Raw genomic sequence first — 22095 nt, 5'->3', positions numbered from 1 at the left:
TCCAAATGCTTGATTTAGAGCTTGCCTCCTGTTGTTTGAAGTCTCAGGGACAGCAAAGACTTCTCTCTGCCAGCACCTGGAGTCTCTGGAGAGACTCCTGCTCTGACAAGTGGTGCCCTTGAAAGCTGGTGGAAATCCAAGGAAATCGACTTCGGACGACTTCGGACCGACGCCGCTGCTGAATCCGGTGATGCCGCCTGCAACCGACTCCGTGATCTTCGCTGGAACGCGACGACCTTCGCAGGCCCAACACAGCTGCAGCCCCGCTGTAGTCTGTCACTCTGTGGAAGTCGCCGCACCACGTTGTGACCGACGCCGCTTGAAGTGCCCGTATTCAACGTTTCGCACAGAAGCCGTGATCACCGCCTTCGCGCATCGACCTGTTTTCACTCTTCACCAAAGGTACTGTACTTGGGAGTCTACGCGACTCTGTGTCCGGCGCCGCGGGTGTCAGCTTGTTGGGAACGACTCCGTCACGATGCTGTGTTAACACCTCATCGAAGCATTTTGTGTTTCTAAGTGCTATTTTTTTGTTTAATCTTTAAAAATTCATAACTTGACTTGTGTATGTCGGATTTTTGTCGTTTTGGTATTGTTTTGTTTAGATAAATACTTCCTATTTGTCTAAACTGTTGTTGTGTCATTTTGTAGTATTTCATTAAGTTACTGTGTGTGTTGGTACAAATACTTTACACCTAGCACTCTGAAGTTAAGCCCACTGCTCTGCCAAGCTACCAAGGGGGTAATCAGTGGTTAGCTGAGGGTGATTCTCTTTTACCCTGACTAGAGTGAGGGTCCTTGCTTGAACAGGGGGTAACCTGACTGTCAACCAAAGACCCCATTTCTAGCACTCACCAAAAACCCAAATAGTACAAGGTGATTTGTGTCAGCCTTTACGCATGGACTCAAGAATGCAACATCTTAGGAGAGTCATGGTTAAACGGAGATTACCCTTTTTGTCAAATGAGCCACAAGTCTCAGTCACACACAGGCAATGGAGGAGATGCAGTAAAGTATTCAATAGGTTTTGATAACAATCTACTGTAAAATGCATGGGCTCAATGATTAGGATAATGAACAATGCAAGAAACAGAATTGTAAAAATGAAAGTCATGAATACAAATCTTGCCATAACATCAGATTTGAAATAGATGTGAAATAGGCCCTAATTCCCTAACCCGATGAGCCTATTCTTTAACCTAAAGAGAGCTAGGTGTGATAACCCTAATGTGCCAGTACCATTAGTAGGTGAAGAGTCCCCCCATCCTAGTTACTTTAGAATGAGGTCTCTAGATCAAACTCTGTGAAGACACGAAGGCTGGGTCTGCATCAAGGCGACGTAGCATAGATAGTGTTGATGGCATCTGATAGAAATCGCCCTGATAGCCTTTTCTTTGTGAGATGTATTTATACAGATCTTGTAGGACCCCCAGAAGCAGGTGTGTTCCCAAACAAAAGATAAGAAGGCATGCTTAGGGCAAAACTTATATAAACAATCCCCTGAAAAGGAACATTATTTTACTGTCACACATAAGTGGGAAAGTACATGATGTGGATATCTATTTGTCTCGTTTTTTTTGTTTACCCTGACAGTGACGCTTTCACAGAGTGGCACTGATAACGTCTTCCTAACTAAAAACATAGCAGCCATTTTGGAAGAAATAATTAAATAAATGTTCTTAAATATAACAGGCTAAGTAGGTTAATAGTCACTAGGTGACAGGGGCACAGGCCTGCAAGCCAGAAGGCTAAGCTATCTCCTGATTCCCAATAAAACCAAATAGTATTCACTACAACAGGACACCTCAGCAGTGCACCCACAAGTGCCTTAACCCTTCTGGGGTGCCTAAACCTATATGCATTACCATATACTATGGATTTACAGGCAAGTTGTCAGAACCAATTGTAATTCTGCCTAGTTACTTATACCTTTTTAACATAGAACTTGCCTTGGGCCAGGGTAACAGAGCCCAGGGCACAGTCAGAGTCAGTAACCACCAGTATCAGTTAAATGGGGGTTATGTGGGTCAAAAGGATGGCTTTCTAGGCAGCAACAATACATCATTCACAATCTTTACTAGCACTATAACGCTGTAAATAAATGGCATGAAAGTTATTATTGTGGATTCAGAAAATGTTGCAGCTTGATACTTCAAACACAATATTGTAACCCCTGCACCGCCAACCTTAATAACACTTTATATTTCCGAGTGAAATTCATAAAGGAGTAAACTGTTATGAATATTTGAGCTCACCGCCTATCACTGTTGTAATATTGGAAATAACTTTCCTCGCATAGAGATACGGGGTTGGAGCCACATGCCCTTAGGATCATTTTACCCTCACTGTATTAAAATATTGAAATGCTCTCATTTAGGGCAGAGTGTGCATTTGGCAACATAAGGACACACATAGGAATAGTGCATTGAAACCCCTAATTCTGAGGCAGACCATTGGCCTAACATGACCCGATTCACATGCAAGTGCTTTTGAAGGAATGAAGTGCAATGGACTATGACATGATAATCTCAACTATAAGGCAGGGTAATGGTGCAATCTTCGCTTTGCAAAGTGATAATGAAATTGTATGGAGTACAGCGTTTAATGTGTTTCATTTACTACACCTGTAGAATGACCCACAGCAGACGGAGGTGAAATGGATCCCTGGGCATTATTATACAACTTGATAGTTTCCTCTATATTTTGAGAGCCCACAGCATCAAATATCGTATATTCCAGTGTAATTCATTTTAAGAAATACAGTAATTGTGTTCATTTTATATTCGGATATGGAGCAAAACTGTGTGCTATAAATGTTGATATCCAAGCATGAGGGTTCCCAATTGATATTCTCTGCTGATGTGCACAGAGGACAATCTTCCTGCTGAAACACGTCTACTGCCCCACAGTTTAAACACAGCTGCATCAGTCGTAGTTCTAGAGAAGGAAACACATAAAAAGTACAGCTTACTGTTGCAGTGGGTGCGTCTTCCTGCATGATGAGCGGCCGCTGCGCTGGTGGGTGGAAAGTCGATGAAGGCAGCTCCTTAGTGCTCAGAGAGATCTCCTGCGTGCAGCTCGCTGGAGCCTAACTGAGGGAAGGCAGTGTGCCTGGAAGGGTACAGATAGAGACCGGATTTGTATTATGAAATGTTTGCACGATTAATTTGCAGAACAACCCTAAAGCCAGAGACGCAATAATAAGGGCATAAGACAGGAACTTGCGCAAATGCTTGGCGTTGGCATCCAAGCTGATGAATGATGGTCATGGTGTCTTATTTCTGAGGCAATTTAAATACAAATGCTTTTGACTTATGTATTAATCTGAAGGGACAAATCTTCATTCCTTGCAAAAGAATATAATTGTATTTCTATGTGACTTAAATGGTATTTCATTGCTGTGAGTAGATGATGAATTGTAGGTGTTCCTCAAGCTAGTATTTGTTTTGTGAGTTTTTCAACAGGTTACGAGTTGATGTTATTTTCTTTCTCTGCAAAGCGCAGGTTGAGGCCCTCTTTCCATCAAGAAACCAAACTTACAGAATAAATTCTTCAGGTCAAAGTGGTACACCAGAAGTTGTTTTATCTTGAAAGAGCGAGATTTTCACATTTTTGGGAAATGTTGTTCTACTGCTTTGAGACATTCCTACGTTGGGTGGTGTAGCTAGGAAATGCACAGGTTATTAATGTGGACTTTTAAATCTTGCTCTCAGTAGATTGACCATTCCACCCTACCTAACATGGACACTAGTTTAAGTCGTTGCATTTTATTCAACAGCCTAATACATTCTAGGTGTTGTAATCATGAGGCCGTATTGGAGCACAGAATATTTTTGCACCACAGCGCACCTTTAAACCAGTGCACCATGCTCAAACATCACAAGTATGTTGGATTACAATGAATGAGCTCAGGACTGCCCTTGGGGCCGCGCAGCCAGTGAAATATTGAGCAGCTGCTATAATCAGTCGCTCCATGTTTCACCGTGCAGGTGGCACCCACCTGCACTTTAGAGAAGGGACAGAGATCCCTTTGCTGGCGGGTGCAGTGAGAAACTGCACCAACTTTCTGAAGGTTGTCTGGGGGTCAATGGGATCCTTTTGGCCCCTCAAGGGGGCTGCCTCCACGGTGCACCTCGACAGTACAACAAATTTTCAAGTCCCACTGTCAGTGAGCTTTTCACAAGATTCTTTGCACTCACATCCATAATACGGCACAGGCGCAAAGGCAAAGAGATTCCATTCAAATGAGGGAATGCCATCTCCAGATAGTGCTGGCACTACACCTTTTGCACCCCCACGGGACTTATGTATTATGGTCACTGGTGTGCTTCCATTGAACTAATCTAACTAACATACAAGTCACTGATGTGTGACTTTGTCAATAACTCCTAACAATCATTTATAATTTAAACGCCTAGGACTGGGAACAGTGTCCCTGATGGTATGACGTGAGGTGGCCACTCAAATTGGATGTTAAACATGTCTGAAAGGCAAGTAGGGCTTATTTCTTTGGTAAATGAACAATCGACACTTGTTCTGAATCACTCATTGCATTGAATAAAGAGATTTAAATGAAGTCTGCAAGGTGATTAGCAATCATTTGAGATTGCAAGACTTTCTAGAAAATACACAGAAAATAAATATGGAATAAGGCATGGCTGATTCTGCAGTCCATTACTCTTGTGAGTTTTCCAGCCAGAATTACCTCACTGGTTGTGGAAAACCCCACCTAGGTTAAACAAGGTTCAACACTTGTACCAAGCAATTATTATGAAACCACTATGTTTAAGTCTTCACTATTCGTTCTAAAAAAAAACAGAACCATGAATGTGCCTGTTGCCGTAAATTGTCATCAGGGCCATCAAATAAAAATGTGTGAGATGAGCCTTTTGCCTAACCCATTGTAGGGGACAAATCAGGGGTAAACATGATTTGGCAATGCTAAGTCAGTTAATCGACTATTATTAAACTTTACACCTCAGCTTGTAAAAACATTGCAGGAGCACCCACTCTACTCAGAGGTATGCAAGGCTTTCCAAAATGCTCAGTGTAAATCATCATGAAAGCATTATTCTTGGGCTGCCCTATCTGGTCTACGGCAAGCCCTCTTTCTCTATCCATCACAAGAGAAGACTCAAGAGTATGCACAGCTTTCAGGCATATAAAGCAGGCAGGAGAATCAACTCACCATTCTTGAATCTGAAAGCCTAACCTTTTAGACCTCACATCTTGTTCAATGTAATGCAAGCATCACCATCAATGCACTATCCACGTAAATGGTAGTTTGGTCTACAGCCAGACCTCAAGAGCAACCTACCTCAAGATACTAATGAAGGGTACACACGTTATTCGACCATGGTTAACAGAGGTGAGAGGAGCGTGGTGCCTGCTTTTTGTAAATCAGTATTAGTTGCTACCCTCTTAAAAAGGAGACTCTAGATCCTAGCATTTCCTCTAATTATTAGCCTATTTCTCTTCTTCCGTTTGTTTGCAGAAATCCTGGAGAGCTGGAGAAATACACAACTAGCTTCTTAATGTGAGGAAAAGGTGTATTTAATAAGCACTAATTTGGTTTAGAATCCTGCCTTAGCACTGAAACCGTAATTATGTTGGCTACCAATGACATCCGTATGATCTTAGATGGAGGAAGTTGGGTGGAACTCATCCTCCATGATTTGTCAGCCACCTTCAATACGGGTTGTCATTCTATATTACAAAAAAAGGTTATTTGCTATTGGCCTGAAAGACAAGGCACTCAGATGGTTCAATCCTTTCTAGAAAACAGGACTCAGGCAGTCCAAATGGCTACTTCTCGCTGATTTTAAAGATATTGCATGTGGTGTTCATCAGGGATGTTGTCTCAGTCCTACTCTTTTTAATATATATGTTCCACCCCAGGCAGATTTGATTGCTTTTTTTTGTCTGTCGATTCTGTGGCTCTGCAGATGATGTCCAAATAATCAGCTGCATGGAATGCAACATTTCTCAACTCCAGGAGAGAGTTCAAAGGCTGTTTGACCCATGTAGCTAGCTGGATGAATGTTAATTCTCTCCAGCTAAATTCAGATGAAACTGACATTTTGATATTTGGTAATCCCTCAATCTGGTCCGCTGTGTGGTGGCCTCAATTGTAGGGAGAGTGTCTGGAGCAAACTTTCACTGTCTGCAATCTGGGTGTGCTATTTACTAGAAAACTCGGATTTGAGTATCAGAGTATCAGATTAATAAGTTAATGTCTATGTGCTTCCTGCTAATGAAACAACTGAAGAAGATCCCCCTTTTATTCCTAGACATCCTCAACAGTTGGTGCAAGCCCTGATTTTAAGCAGACTTGACTATTGTAATGCTCTCTATGTTGGAGTTCCAGGTTACTTTATAAAGAGGTTAAAACGTATACAGAATGTGAGAGCTAGATTGTGTTTTGGGAGGAGTAAGTTTGAAGGGGTCTTGTTTTTATTTTGCCAGTTACACTGGGTCCCTTTTCACATGAGATGCTGGTTCAAGACACTTTATATGGTTCATAGGGCCCTTTATCCATTAGCATGGTCTTCATATGTATGATGTGTGTAAATAATTCATTCCTCCCAGACTGCTTTGCTCTATTTGCACTTGCTTGATCACAGTACCTAAATATCGGAGAGAAAGATTAAGAGGACGGGTTTTTTCAGTGATTACAGCAATGGCATGGAGAATACTGCTCCCAGAGTTACGCTTGGCGCCAAATATCTTAAAATTCCGCAGGGCTCTTAGAACCCATTTGTTTACCTGGGCTTTGCCCGGCACCGTTGAGTTTGCGAGTTGCTGTGTAGAGTGTATAACTTTGCTACCAACAAGAGACTTCAGGTACTTGCGAGCTCGATAAAACTAATAATAACAAAATAAATATAACATGCATCACTATCAAGTCACCAGAGGTGAGGCCAAATGTGCGGCCTACTGCAATCTGTCATGTCCCACCTACAGCAAGTGATTTCCGTTAGATGTTCATTGCTTTTCAATTGTGAACACAAATTTTATCATTAAAACATTATTGTAGGAGGCTGGACTGGCTTGTAGTGAGTACCAAGGGGTACTTACACCTTGCACCAGGCCCAGGTATCCCTTATTAGTGTAGAGGGGTGTCTAGCAGCTTAGGCTGATAGAAAAGGTAGCTTAGCAGAGCAGCATAGGCTGAACTAGGAGACGAGTGAAGCTCCTACAGTACCACTAGTGTCATATGCACAATATCATAAGGAAACACAATACACAGATATAATAAAAATAAAGGTTCTTTATTTTTATGACAATATGGCAAAAGTATCTCAGTGAGTACCCTCAGTATGAGGATAGCAAATATACACAAGATATATGTACACAATACCAAAATATGCAGTAACAGCAATAGAAAACAGTGCAAACAATGTATAGTCACAATAGAATGCAATGGGAGCACATAGGGATAGGGGCAACACAAACCATATACTCCAGAAGTGGAATGCGAACCACGAATGGACCCCAAACCTATGTGAGCTCGTAGAGGGTCGCTGGGACTGTAAGAAAACAGTGAGGGTTAGAAAAATAGCCTACCCCAAGACCCTGAAAAGTGGGTGCCAAGTGCACCTAAGTTCCCCAAAGAGCACAGAAGGCGTGATAGGGGAATTCTGCAGGAAAGACCAACACCAGCAATGCAACAATGATGGATTTCCAGACGAGAGTACCTGTGGAACAAGGGGACCAAGTCCAAAAGTCACGATCAAGTCGGAGGTGGGCAGATGCCCAGGAAATGCCAGCTGTGGATGCAAAGAAGCTGCCACTGGATGGTAGAAGCTGAGGATTCTGCATGAACGACAAGGGCTAGAAAATTCCCCTTTGGAGGATGGATGTCCCACGTCATGAAGAGTTGTGCAGAAGTGATTTCCTGCAGAAAGACCCCAAACAAGCCTTGCTAGCTGCAAGGGTTGCGGTAAGGGTTTTTGGATGCTACTGTGGCCCAGGAGGGAACAGGATGTCGCCAACTGCGTGAGGAGACAGAGGGGGCACCCATCAAGAGAAGGAGCCCACTCCGAAGCAAGCAGCACCCGCAGAAGTGCCGGAACAGGCACTACGAAGTGGAGTGAATCAGTGCTCACCCGAAGTTGCACAAGAGAGTCCCACGCCGCCGGAGGACAACTCAGGAGGTCGTGCAATGCAGGTTAGAGTGCCGGGGACCCAGGCTTGGCTGTGCCCAAAGGAAATCCTCGGTGAGTGCACAGGAGCCGGAGTAGCTGCAAAAGACGCAGTTCTCAGCAATGCAGTCTGGCGCGGGGAGGCAAGGACTTACCTCCACCAAACTTGGACTGAAGAGTCACTGGACTGTGGGAGTCACTTGGACAGAGTTGCTGAGTTCAAGGGACCTTGCTCATCGTGCTGAGAGGAGACCCAGAGGACCGGTGATGCAGTTCTTTAGTGCCTGCGGTTGCAGGGGGAAGATTCCGTCGACCCACGGGAGATTTCTTCGGAGCTTCTAGTGCAGAGAGGAGGAAGACTACCCCCACAGCATGCACCACCAGGAAAACAGTCGAGAAGGCGGCAGGATCAGCGTTACAAGGTCGCAGTAGTCGTCTTTGCTACTTTGTTGCAGTTTTGCAGGCTTCCAGCGCGGTCAGCAGTCGATTCCTTGGCAGAAGGTGAAGAGAAAGATGCAGAGGAACTCTGATGAGCTCTTGCATTCGTTATCTAAGGAATTCCAGAAAGCAGAGACCCTAAATAGCCAGAAAAGAGGGTTTGGCTACTTAGGAGAGAGGATAGGCTAGCAACACATGAAGGAGCCTATCAGAAGAAGTCTCTGACGTCACCTGCTGGCCCTGGCCACTCAGAGCAGTCCAGTGTGCCAGCAGCACCTCTGTTTCCAAGATGGCAGAGGTCTGGAGCACACTGGAGGAGCTCTGGGTACCTCCCAGGGGAGGTGCAGTCAGGGGAGTGGTCACTCCATTTTCCTTTGTCCAGTTTCGTGCCAGAGCAGGGCTGAGGGGTCCCTGAACCGGTGTAGACTGGCTTATGCAGAAATGGGCACCATGTGTGCCCATGAAAGCATTTCCAGAGGCTGGGGGAGGCTACTCCTCCCCTGCCTTAACACCTTTTTCCAAAGGGAGAGGGTGTAACACCCTCTCTCTGAGGAAGTCCTTTGTTCTGCCTTCCTGGGCCAAGCCTGGCTGGACCCCAGGAGGGCAGAAGCCTGTCTGAGGGGTTGGCAGCAGCAGCAGCTGCAGTGAAACCCCTGAAAAGGCAGTTTGGCAGTACCCGGGTCTGTGCTAGAGACCCGGGGAATCATGGGATTGTCTCCCCAATACCAGATGGCATTGGTGGGGCAATTCCATGATCTTAGACATGTTACATGGCCATATTCGGAGTTACCATTGTGAAGCTACACATAGGTAGTGACCTATATGTAGTGCACGCGTGTAATGGTGTCCCGCACTCACAAAGTCTGGGGAATTGGCCCTGAACAATGTGGGGGCACCTTGGCTAGTGCCAGGGTGCCCACACACTAAGTAACTTAGCACCCAACCTTTACCAGGTAAAGGTTAGACATATAGGTGACTTATAAGTTACTTAAGTGCAGTGTAAAATGGCTGTGAAATAACGTGGACGTTATTTCACTCAGGCTGCAGTGGCAGGCCTGTGTAAGAATTGTCAGAGCTCCCTATGAGTGGCAAAAGAAATGGTGCAGCCCATAGGGATCTCTTGGAACCCCAATTCCCTGGGTACCTCAGTACCATATACAAGGGAATTATAAGGGTGTTCCAGTATGCCAATGTAAATTGGTAAAATTGGTCACTAGCCTGTTAGTGACAATTTGGAAAGGAATGATAACCACTGAGGTTCTGATTAGCAGAGCCTCAGTGAGACAGTTAGTCATAACACAGGTAACACATACAGGGCACACTTATGAGCACTGGGGCCCTGGCTGGCAGGGTCCCAGTGACACATACAACTAAAACAACATATATACAGTGAAATATGGGGGTAACATGCCAGGCAAGATGGTACTTTCCTACACAACCCTCCCCCCCCCCAAACAAAGGACAATAAGACTAGCCGTGACCTGATGAGTCTTCATTGTCTAAGTGGAAATATCTGGAGAGTCCATCTGCATTGGAGTGGGTACTCCCAGGTCTATATTCCACTGTATAATCCATTCCCTATAGGGATATGGACCACCTCAACAATTTAGGGTTTTCACCTTTCATTTGTTTTAGCCAAAGTAGAGGTTTTTGGTCTGTCTGAACAATGAAGTGAGTGCCAAACAGGTATGGCCTCAACTTCTTCAGTGCCCAGACCACAGCAAAGGCCTCCCTCTCTATGGCAGACCAACGCTTTTCTCTTGGGGTCAACCTCCTGCTGATAAAAGCAACAGGTTGATCCTGGCCCTCAGAATTAAGTTGTGATAAGACTGCCCCTACCCCTAATTCAGATGCATCAGTTTGGACAATGAAGTTTTTGGAGTAACAGGGGCTTTTCAGGACAGGTGCAGAGCACATGGCCTGCTTCAGCTCCTCAAAAGCTTTTTGACAGCTAGCTGTCCACAATACATTTTTAGGCATTTTCTTAGATGTGAGGTCATTAAGAGGGGCTGCAATGGAGCCATAGTTCTTTATGAACCTCCTGTAATACCCAGTGAGGCCTAAGAAGGCTCTCACCTGGGTCTGAGTTGTATGGGGAACCCAATCTATAATAGTTAGGATTTTCCCCTGAAGTGGTGCAATCTGTTCTCCACCTACCAGGTGTCCCAGATAAACCACTTTCCCCTGCCCTATCTGGCACTTTGAAGCCTTGATAGTGAGGCCTGCCTTTTGCAGGGCCTCCAAAACTTTCCATAGGTGGACCAGGTGATCATCCCAGCTGGAGCTAAAGACAGCTATATCATCTAGATATGCTGCACTAAAAGCTTCCAGCCCTTACAGGACTGTATTCACCAACCTCTGAAAAGTGGCAGGTGCATTTTTCAATCCAGAAGGCATTACTGTGAATTGGTAATGGCCTCCAATGGTTGAAAATGCAGTTTTTGCTTTTGCATCCTCTGATAACTTGATCTGCCAATACCCTGCAGTCAAATCAAAGGTGCTTAGATACTTGGCAGATGCCAGTGTATCTATTAGCTCATCTGCCCTGGGTATAGGGTGAGTGTTGGAAAATGGGTTATTGGTAGGGCAGGTAGGTACCTACACCTAGCAACAAGCCACAAACCTCCACATAAGTACAGTTAGGTCTCAGTAAATTAATCCCAGCTCTACCCTTGGTAGCTTGGCATCGAGCGTCAAGACTTAACTTAGGAGACAAAGTGTAAAGCATTCAAATATCACAAAACAGTAATTAAATAAAACACAGGAAACAGTTTAAAAATCCAAAACCAATTTATAAAAATAGCTTATATTTTTATCTTTAAAATGACACAAAAACGATTAAAATCGGTTCAGGGGAACCGGAGATATGAATTTTTAAAGTATTATTATTTTCTAGCGCTTAGAAACAAAAAGCGCCAATCGGGTCATCTGGTTGCACCAGGACCGGGGCAAAGTCAAACTTTCAGGCCGACCGCGATGGAGCCCTGCTCGGCTACAAGTCGCGGGAGGCCTCGGTTAAAAAGTTACCTTCTGACTTAGTCTCTTTTTTGATGTTTTTCTTCCCCGGGACGAACCTGCCAGTTGGATCCGACCTCCTGGAGCCCTTGTCCGGATACGCGAAGTCGGTTTCCTCGGTGGTGATTTTTACCTTCGGACTTAGTCGTTTTTTCGACATGAAAATCCTTTGACCGGGGTAAACCTGGATCTTGATCCGACGTCCGTGGAGCCCTTCTCGGATACGATGGCTGGAAGGTCCCGGTCAACTTTTTACGTTCGGACTTAGTCTCTTTTTTGGATGTTTTTCTTTACCAGGACGAACCTCGAAGTCAGGCCGGGTCGCGGTTGAGGCAAGCCGGCTAGAATTTCCGCGTCGGGTCGGTCACTTTATGGAGCTTTTTTTTCAAAAATTCTCCAATCTTTTCCAAACTTCTGGGGCTTCACCCAGATGTTCTTTTAAGGTTCTTTTGGGGTCCACAGCTCACCCCAAGGGTCCAGAAGTTCTGTGATGGTCCTTGGGAAGTGCGGACTTCAACTCCCAGAATACACCTGGCGCAAACTCCTTTTTGGCCACTGGACAGTGGTCAGCTGGTCACTTCTTCAGGAGTTGGTGCAGGGGACTCTGGATAGCAATTTTTCACCTGTAGCAAACAGGGAGTCCCTCATTGAACCAGTTGAAGCCAGGCAAAGTCCTTCTTGTGGTGAAGCCCAAGTGTGCAGCTGGTGCAGTCCTTCTGAGTGCAGGTTCCAGGTGCAGGCCAGGGGTCCAGCAGGGCAGTCCTTCTTCTCCTTAAGTTCTTTCTTCTTGAAATTTGGTGGGGATCTGAGGCGTGGGTGCAGGTCTGCCAGTTTTATCCTTGCTCCTGGGTGAAAAACAGGGGGGCCCTGGTTCTCCAATCAGGGACAGGGTCGTCCCCCTGTGATGACCACTTCCTGGGAAGTGTGGCAAAAATCCATCCCAGAAGGCAACAGTCTCTAAAAATCCAAAATGGATGAATCTGATTTTTGGAGGAGAGATCTGGCTGAGCCCACCCACTGGTGTGGCTAAAAATCATAAACACACCCCTCTCCTGCCCTCTCCTAATCTAACCAAGGGGGCACCTAGCTGTCTGGGGTTGCAGGATGTGGGGGTGTTGCTGGGTGCTCCAGATGTCCTTCTCTGTCTTTGAAGACCAGTTTGTCAGCCCTCCCCCTTCCTGCCTCACCATCTGCTGAGGGGAGATTCTCTCCCCCAAGCACATTCCTTTGTGTGAAGCCAGGCCACTTCACACATCATTAAAGTAGCCTGGCAGAAGCTGCTGCAGGCTGGCCAATCAGAGCACAGCAGCAAAAACAATGCAGAGCTGAAATTGGCAACTTTTTAGGTAAAGTCTAAACTTTTTACCTGGACTAGTTATATTAAATCCAACAACTGGAAGTTGTGGGATTTATTATAACAATCAATTTGATACCAAATTCTTGGTATGTAACATTTAAGGAGACTTTAAAATTTAAAATAAAGTCTGCCCATTCTAGCCTATGAAGGCCATTTACTTCAATGAGGGAAAAACGAATTTGGCTGTTTTTACCTCACCAGGGCTTATAAATCTATTTTTATAAAGTCCCTGCTTATAGTTACATGGCACCCAGCCCTAGGGGCGCATAGGGCACACCTTAGGGGTGACTTATATGTAAAAATAAGGTAGTTTAAGACTTTGGAAGTACCTTTAATTCCAAAGTCGAATTTGCATATAACTTTAATTTAAAAGCAGCCAGCAAGGCAGGCTTGCTTTTAAAATGACACTGGGCACCTCAGCAATGCACCTAGGTGTGCACCACCTATGCTGTGGTCCCTAAACCTACATGCCCTACCATATGCTAGGGACTTATAGGTAGGTTAACTTAGCCAATTATAATTAGCCTAATTTGCATATCCATTTTACACAGAGCACTGGCCCTGGGACTGGTAAGCAGTACCCAGGGCACAGCCAAGAGTCAGTAACCACCAGTACCTATCCAGAAAGAGTGGGGGTGATCAGGCAAAAAAAAGGACTTTCCTACACTGCCCCCCCCCCCAGATGAAAGGTGATGGGCACTAACCTACACCCTGGTAGTCCTCATCAGCTAAGTGGAAAAACCTGGAAAGGCCATCTGCATTGGCATGAGCAGTCCCAGGTCTGTGCTCCACTGTGAAGTCCATCCCCTGTAGGGAAATGGACCACCTTAACAGTTTTGGGTTCTCCCCCCTCATCTGCATCAACCATCTGAGAGGTCTGTGGTCAGTTTGTACACGGAAGTGAGTGCCAAACAAGTAAGGCCTCAACTTCTTCAGGGACCAAACCACAGCAAAGGCCTCCCTCTCAATGGCACTCCATTTTTTCTCTCTGGGGAGTAGTCGCCTGCTGATGAAGGCAACTGGGTGATCATGGCCCTCTTCATTAACTTGTGCTAACACTGCCCCAATCCCTTCCTCTGAAGCATCTGTTTGCACTACAAATTCCTTGCTATAGTCAGGGGCCAGTAACACTGGTGCTGAACACATAGCCTGTTTTAGGGTGTCAAAAGCTTTCTGACACTCTGGGATCCAAATGACCTTCTTGGGCTGTTTCTTGGAGGTAAGCTCAGTTAGAGGGGCCACTATGGTCCCAAAATTTTGAACAAACCTCCTGTAATACCCAGTCAGGCCAAGAAAGGCTCTGACCTGAGTCTGGGTTTTTGGAGCCTCCCAATCCAGGATAGTCTGGATCTTGGGCTGGAGAGGTTGTACATGGCCTCCACCAACAAGGTGGCCCAGGTACACAACAGAACTTTGCCCTATCTGGCACTTGCTTGCCTTGATAGTCAGGCCTGCTTGAAGCAGGGCCTGAAGCACTTCCTTCAGGTGGACCAGGTGGTACCTCCAGGTGGAACTAAATACAGCTATATCATCCAGATAAGCTGCACTAAAAGATTCCAACCCAGACAGGACTCTATTCACCAACCGTTGGAAGGTGGCAGGAGCATTTTTCATCCCGAAGGGCATCACCTTGAACTGAAAGTGGCCCTCTGGTGTGGAAAATGCTGACCTCTCCTTAGCTCTTGGACTTAAGGCAATCTGCCAATATCCTGAGGTCAGATCAAATGTGCTCAGGAATTTGGCAGCCCCCAACCTGTCAATGAGCTTATCAGCTCTAGGTATGGGGTGAGCATCAGTCCTAGTGACTGCATTTAGACCTCTGTAGTCCACACAGAATCTTAATTCTTTCTTCCCACCTTGGGGATTAGCTTTGGGCACCAGTACCACTGGACTGGACCAAGGACTATCAGAGGGCTCAATTACCTTCAGGTCCAACATCTTAGCCACTTCAGCTTTGATGTTGGCCTTGACCTGGTCAGACAGCCTGTACAGCTTGTTCTTGACAGGCAAGCTGTCACCAGTGTCAACATCATGGACACACCAATTGGTGAGTCCAGGGGTCAGGGAGAACAGACTAGCAAACTGTCCCAAGACTTGCTTACAGTCTTGTTGTTGCTGATCTGTCAATTTGGGAGAGAGTACCACTCCCTCCACTGACCCATCTTTTTCCTTTGAGGACAGGAGGTCTGGCAGAGGTTCACCCTCCTCCTCCTTCCCTTCATCAGTGACCATCAGCATGGTCATGTCTGCCCTGTCCTGGTGGGGTTTCATCCTGTTTACATGTAGAATCCTGTGAGGATTCCTGGGGGTGCCAAGGTCCACCAAGTAGGTGACCTCACCTTTTTTCTCTAGGATTGGATAGGGCCCAGTCCATTTGGCCTGTAGTGCCCTAGGAGCCATGGGCTCCAAAACCTACAGCAGCTGTCCTGGGTGATACTCAGGCATGGTAGCCTTTTGATCATGCCAGAGCTTCATGAGCTCCTGACTGGCCTCCAGGTTTCTGCTTGCCTTCTTCATATACTCAGCCATGCGAGACCGCAGGCCTAGTACATAATCCAGCACATTCTCCTTGGATTCCTTGAGAGGCTTTTCCCAAGACTCTCTCACCAAGCACAATGGGCCTCTTACAGGGTGCCCAAACAGTAACTCAAAGGGGCTGAATCCAACCCCCTTCTGTGGCACCTCCCTGTAGGCAAACAGCAGGCATGGGAGGAGGACATCCCATCTCCTCCTGAGTTTGTCAGACAAACCCATGATCATGCCCTTCAGGGTCTTATTGAATCTTTCCACCAGACCATTGGTCTGTGGATGGTAGGGTGTGCTGAACTTATAAGTAACACCACACTCCTCCCACATGGCTTTCAGATAGGCTGACATAAAGTTTGTGCCCCTATCTGAGACCACCTCCTTTGGGAATCCCACTCTGGTGAACACACCAAGTAGGGCCCTAGCCACTGTGGGAGCAGTGACTGTCCGGAGGGGTATTGCCTCAGGGTACCTGGTGGCATGGTCCACTACCACCACAATGTACCTGTTACCTGAAGCAGTTGGTGGGTCTAGGGGACCAACAATGTCAATCCCCACCCTCTCAAAGGGAGTCCCAACCACTGGCAGTGGAATTAAGGGAGCCTTTGGCTTGCCCCCTGTCTTGCCACTGGCTTGACAGGTGACACAGGAGCTGCAAAACTCCCTGACTTTTTCTGACATTTCGGGCCAAAAAAAATGGTTGACCAGCCTGCTCCAGGTCTTGGTCTGTCCCAAATGACCAGCTAAGGGGATATCATGGCTTAAGGTAAGGAGGAATTCTCTATACTTTTGGGGGACCACTACTCTCCTAGTAGCCCCTTCTTTAAGGGTCCTAGCCTCAGTGTAGAGAACTCCATCCTCCCAGTAAACCTTGTGGGTACCACTGGTATCCCCTTGTTCTTGCCTGGCAGCAGTCTGCCTCAGGCCCTCAAGAGTGGGACACTCTCTTTGTCCCTGGCACAAATCTTCTCTGGTGGGCCCACCTGCCCCTTGCAGTTCTGCCAAGTCAGGCAGAGTTTGCAGGGAAGGTGTCCCTCCCTCAGAGTTCAGATCCTCCCCCTCAGGGTTGGATTCTTCCTGACCCTCTGTACTTGTTGGGGCTGGTAAGCCAGACCCAGTGCCCTTTCTCTTCTTCTTGGAGGCTTGGCCCATTGTTCCAGGGTCCAAGTGTCCAGCATTTCCCTGTTGTGCCGCCTGTGACCGGGTCACAGCACACACCCATTCAGGGAGGTCCAGCATCTGTGCATGGACCCTTCTCTCCACTTCTGACCATTCAGATGCTTCAAGATCATTTCCCAGCAGACACTCTACTGGGAGGGCAGGAGCTACAGCTACTTTTTTAGGGCCAGTCACACCTCCCCATTCCAGACTCACCATAGCCATGGGATGGAGTTTGGTTCTGGTATCTGCATAAGTCACCTGGTGGAAGACACCAGGTAAGACCTGCTCTGGAGAAACCAGCTTTTCTGCAACCATTGTCACACTGGCTCCTGTATCTCTCAGAGCTTCCACTTCAGTCCCATTGACTTTAGGCCTCTGCCTATACCTCTGCATGATGGGAGGTAAGATGGCCATAGTTGCAATGTCCACCCCACCCACGGATACTAAGGTGACTTCAGTGTACCCTGATTCCACCCCTGGGCCAACTTCCACCCCCAACCCTACACTAGCAATCCCCTGGGATTGCCCACCAGTGGGGGCTTTTTGGTGCAGATAGCATCTCCTTTTTTATGTCCTGGCTGATGACAGTCAAAACACTTGCCGGCCTTAGCAAGCTCCTGAAACTTTCCTGCTTTAGCAGGATCAAAATTCTTTCCCTGATACCCTTTCCCTTTAAAAGTGAATTGGCTCGGGGCTCCCCCTCCCTGAGAAGTTTTAGGGGACTCTTGTGAGGACTCTTTGGGTTTTTTGTCATCTTTCCCCTGGTTCTTCCCCTGAGAAGAACCATGTCCTCCCTTTTACTGATCACCCCCTGGGGGTCTCTGGTTAACCCTAGTTTTTAACCAGTCATCTGCTGCCTCCCCCAGCTCTCTGGGGTTGGTCAACCTAGAGTCTACTAGATACTGGCGGAGCCTCTCTTGGACACAATTAGTTAGAAGGTGCTCCCTCATAATCAAATTGTACAGCCCCTCAAGCTTATCTGCTTCCAAAGCTATGTAGGCTAGCTGGGCTTCCAGCTCTCTTTCCCTGATGGATGGGTTCTCTCCTCCTGAAAGGACCCCCTTCCTACCACTAGCTTTGGGTCTGCCCCTAGTGACTGTATCCACTGAGGACCGTTCTTCCTCTTCCTCACTTAGGCTCGGATGCCTTCCCTCCCCTGAGTGGTTAGAGTTAGCATCTTCCCCTTTTTCTTCCCCCTCTGGAGCTTCCTCTGTCTCTACCTCTTGGGCCTCAGCCCATGCTGTCAGGGATTTAATCAGGATTTGCTTCCTGATATCAGGGGTTGCAGGCAACCCTCTCTCAATACACAACCCCCTAAGCTGGACTACTGTCAGTGTAGGTAGGCTAGCCAGATCAAGCTCCATGGTTCCCTAGTTTTGTGTCAACAAAAACTTTTTGCAAAAATTGGAAACAAGAATTTAGAAAAATTACAAAAATTCAATAATTGAAATTAATCCAAATTAATTAAAAAAAGAAAATTAAAATTAAAAATTAAAAACAATTTTTGCACTAGGACAATTTAAAGGATTTTTAATTTGTTTTATCTAAAACTGTAACGTGATATTGAACACAAGTACAGGATCCCGTCGCTGCTTCCAATTATGTTGGAAAATGGGTTATTGGTAGGGCAGGTAGGTACCTACACCTAGCAACAAGCCACAAACCTCCACATAAGTACAGTTAGGTCTCAGTAAATTAATCCCAGCTCTACCCTTGGTAGCTTGGCATCGAGCGTCAAGGCTTAACTTAGGAGACAAAGTGTAAAGCATTCAAATATCACAAAACAGTAATTAAATAAAACACAGGAAACAGTTTAAAAATCCAAAACCAATTTATAAAAATAGCTTATATTTTTATCTTTAAAATGACACAAAAACGATTAAAATCGGTTCAGGGGAACCGGAGATATGAATTTTTAAAGTATTATTATTTTCTAGCGCTTAGAAACAGAAAGCGCCAATCGGGTCATCTGGTTGCACCAGGACCGGGGCAAAGTCAAACTTTCAGGCCGACCGCGATGGAGCCCTGCTCGGCTACAAGTCGCGGGAGGCCTCGGTTAAAAAGTTACCTTCTGACTTAGTCTCTTTTTTGATGTTTTTCTTCCCCGGGACGAACCTGCCAGTTGGATCCGACCTCCTGGAGCCCTTGTCCGGATACGCGAAGTCGGTTTCCTCGGTGGTGATTTTTACCTTCGGACTTAGTCGTTTTTTCGAGATGAAAATCCTTTGACCGGGGTAAACCTGGATCTTGATCCGACGTCCGTGGAGCCCTTCTCGGATACGATGGCTGGAAGGTCCCGGTCAACTTTTTACGTTCGGACTTAGTCTCTTTTTTGGATGTTTTTCTTTACCGGGACGAACCTCGAAGTCAGGCCGGGTTGAGGCAAGCCGGCTAGAATTTCCGCGTCGGGTCGGTCACTTTATGGAGCTTTTTTTTCAAAAATTCTCCAATCTTTTCCAAACTTCTGGGGCTTCACCCAGATGTTCTTTTAAGGTTCTTTTGGGGTCCACAGCTCACCCCAAGGGTCCAGAAGTTCTGTGATGGTCCTTGGGAAGTGCGGACTTCAACTCCCAGAATACACCTGGCGCAAACTCCTTTTTGGCCACTGGACAGAGGTCAGCTGGTCACTTTTTCAGGAGTTGGTGCAGGGGACTCTGGATAGCAATTTTTCACCTGTAGCAAACAGGGAGTCCCTCCTTGAACCAGTTGAAGCCAGGCAAAGTCCTTCTTGTGGTGAAGCCCAAGTGTGCAGCTGGTGCAGTCCTTCTGAGTGCAGGTTCCAGGTGCAGGCCAGGGGTCCAGCAGGGCAGTCCTTCTTCTCCTTAAGTTCTTTCTTCTTGAAATTTGGTGGGGATCTGAGGCGTGGGTGCAGGTCTGCCAGTTTTATCCTTGCTCCTGGGTGAAAAGCAGGGGGGCCCTGGTTCTCCAATCAGGGACAGGGTCGTCCCCCTGTGATGACCACTTCCTGGGAAGTGTGGCAAAAATCCATCCCAGAAGGCAACAGTCTCTAAAAATCCAAAATGGATGAATCTGATTTTTGGAGGAGAGATCTGGCTGAGCCCACCCACTGGTGTGGCTAAAAATCATAAACACACCCCTCTCCTGCCCTCTCCTAATCTAATCAAGGGGGCACCTAGCTGTCTGGGGTTGCAGGATGTGGGGGTGTTGCTGGGTGCTCCAGATGTCCTTCTCTGTCTTTGAAGACCAGTTTGGCAGCCCTCCCCCTTCCTGCCTCACCATCTGCTGAGGGGAGATTCTCTCCCCCAAGCACATTCCTTTGTGTGAAGCCAGGCCACTTCACACCTCATTAAAGTAGCCTGGCAGAAGCTTCTGCAGGCTGGCCAATCAGAGCACAGCAGCAAAAACAATGCAGAGCTGAAATTGGCAACTTTTTAGGTAAAGTCTAAACTTTTTACCTGGACTAGTTATATTAAATCCAACAACTGGAAGTTGTGGGATTTATTATAACAATCAATTTGATACCAAATTCTTGGTATGTAACATTTAAGGAGACTTTAAAATTTAAAATAAAGTCTGCCCATTCTAGCCTATGAAGGCCATTTACTTCAATGAGGGAAAAATGAATTTGGCTGTTTTTACCTCACCAGGGCTTATAAATCTATTTTTATAAAGTCCCTGCTTATAGTTACATGGCACCCAGCCCTAGGGGCACATAGGGCACACCTTAGGGGTGACTTATATGTAAAAATAAGGTAGTTTAAGACTTTGGAAGTACCTTTAATTCCAAAGTCGAATTTGCATATAACTTTAATTTAAAAGCAGCCAGCAAGGCAGGCTTGCTTTTAAAATGACACTGGGCACCTCAGCAATGCACCTAGGTGTGCACCACCTATGCTGTGGTCCCTAAACCTACATGCCCTACCATATACTAGGGACTTATAGGTAGGTTAACTTAGCCAATTATAATTAGCCAAATTTGCATATCCATTTTACACAGAGCACTGGCCCTGGGACTGGTAAGCAGTACCCAGGGCACAGCCAAGAGTCAGTAACCACCAGTACCTATCCAGAAAGAGTGGAGGTGATCAGGCAAAAAAAAGGACTTTCCTACAGTGAGCATCAGTTTTGGTTACCTGGTTGAGACCTCTGTAGTCTACACAAAACCGCATTTCCTTCTTTCCATCCTTGAAATGAGGTTTTGGTACAAGTACCACAGGAGAGGCCCATGGACTTTCAGAGTGCTCAACCACTCCCAGTTCAAGCATTTTCTGTACTTCTTGCTTTATGCAGTCTCTGACATGGTCAGGCTGCCTATAGATCTTACTTTTGACAGGCAAGCTGTCTCCAGTATCTATAGTGTGCTGACACCACGAAGTGGTGCCTGGCACAGTAGATAAGAGTTCAGAAAACTGACCCAGGAGATTTATGCAGTGGTCTTTCTGCTCAGCAGTAAGACAATCTGCCAATACTACACCTTCCACTAGAGCATCTTGTTCTGTGGAAGAGAAGAGATCAGGGAGAGGGTCACTCTCTTCTTCCTGTCCCTCATCTGTTGCCATGAGCAGGGTGAGATCAGCCCTGTCATAGTAGGGTTTCAGGCGATTGACATGGAGCACCCTAAGGGGACTCCTGGCAGTGCCTAAGTCAACTAAGTAGGTGACTTCTCCCTTCTTTTCAACAATTATGTGGGGTCCACTCCATTTGTCTTGGAGTGCTCTTGGGGCCACAGCCTCCAAGACCCACACTTTCTGCCCTGGTTGGTACTGAACCAAAACAGCCTTCTGCTCATGCCATTGCTTTTGGAGCTCTTGGCTGGCCTGAAGGTTTTTACTGGCCTTTTTCATGTACTCAGCCATCCTAGATCTGAGGCCAAGTATATAGTCCACTATGTCTTGCTTTGGAGCTTTTAAAGGTTGTTCCCAACCCTCCTTGACAAGTGTTAGAGGACCTCTCACAGGGTGTCCAAATAGGAGTTCAAAGGGGCTGAAGCCCACTCCTTTTTGGGGTACCTCCCTGTAAGCAAAAAGGAGGCAAGGTAACAGGATATCCCATCTCCTGCGGAGTTTTTCAGGGAGTCCCATAATCATGCCTTTGAGAGTTTGGTTAAATCTCTCCACCAGTCCATTTGTTTGTGGATGATAGGGTGTGGTGAACTTGTATGTAACACCACACTCTTTCCACATGGCCTTTAAGTAAGCAGACATGAAATTGCTTCCCCTGTCTGATACCACCTCTTTTGGGAAGCCCACCCTGGAAAATATTCCCAGGAGGGCCTTTGCCACTGCAGGAGCTGTAGTGGTCCTTAGAGGAATTGCTTCAGGATAGCTGGTGGCATGGCCCACTACCATCAAGATAAACCTATTGCCTGAAGCAGTAGGAGGGTCAAGGGGGCGAACTATGTCAACCCCTACCCTTTCAAAGGGAACCCCAACCACAGGCAGTGGAATAAGGGGTGCTTTTGGAGTGCCACCTGTCTTGCCACTGGCTTGACAG

General features: G+C 46.4%; 1 protein-coding gene across 2 annotated transcripts in view; it reads right to left on the bottom strand.

Moving 5' to 3' along the window:
• The window catches only part of LOC138246451 (putative methyltransferase DDB_G0268948), a 232465-nt gene that overhangs the window by 204393 nt on the left and 5977 nt on the right, over positions 1 to 22095 (bottom strand). The window contains exon 2 of one of the 2 annotated variants that reach the window (XM_069201066.1): positions 2972 to 3111. In XM_069201066.1, the coding sequence (XP_069057167.1) occupies positions 2972 to 2998 (27 nt within the window). In that variant the 5' untranslated portion in view covers positions 2999 to 3111. Of the gene's footprint in view, positions 1 to 2971; positions 3112 to 22095 lie in introns of those variants that run through there. The other variant, XM_069201067.1, reaches the window with a different exon arrangement.

Source organism: Pleurodeles waltl, chromosome 7 (assembly GCF_031143425.1).
Source record: "Pleurodeles waltl isolate 20211129_DDA chromosome 7, aPleWal1.hap1.20221129, whole genome shotgun sequence".
NCBI classification, from domain to species: Eukaryota; Metazoa; Chordata; class Amphibia; order Caudata; family Salamandridae; genus Pleurodeles; species Pleurodeles waltl.
This window is presented reverse-complemented; position numbering and strand designations above follow the sequence as displayed.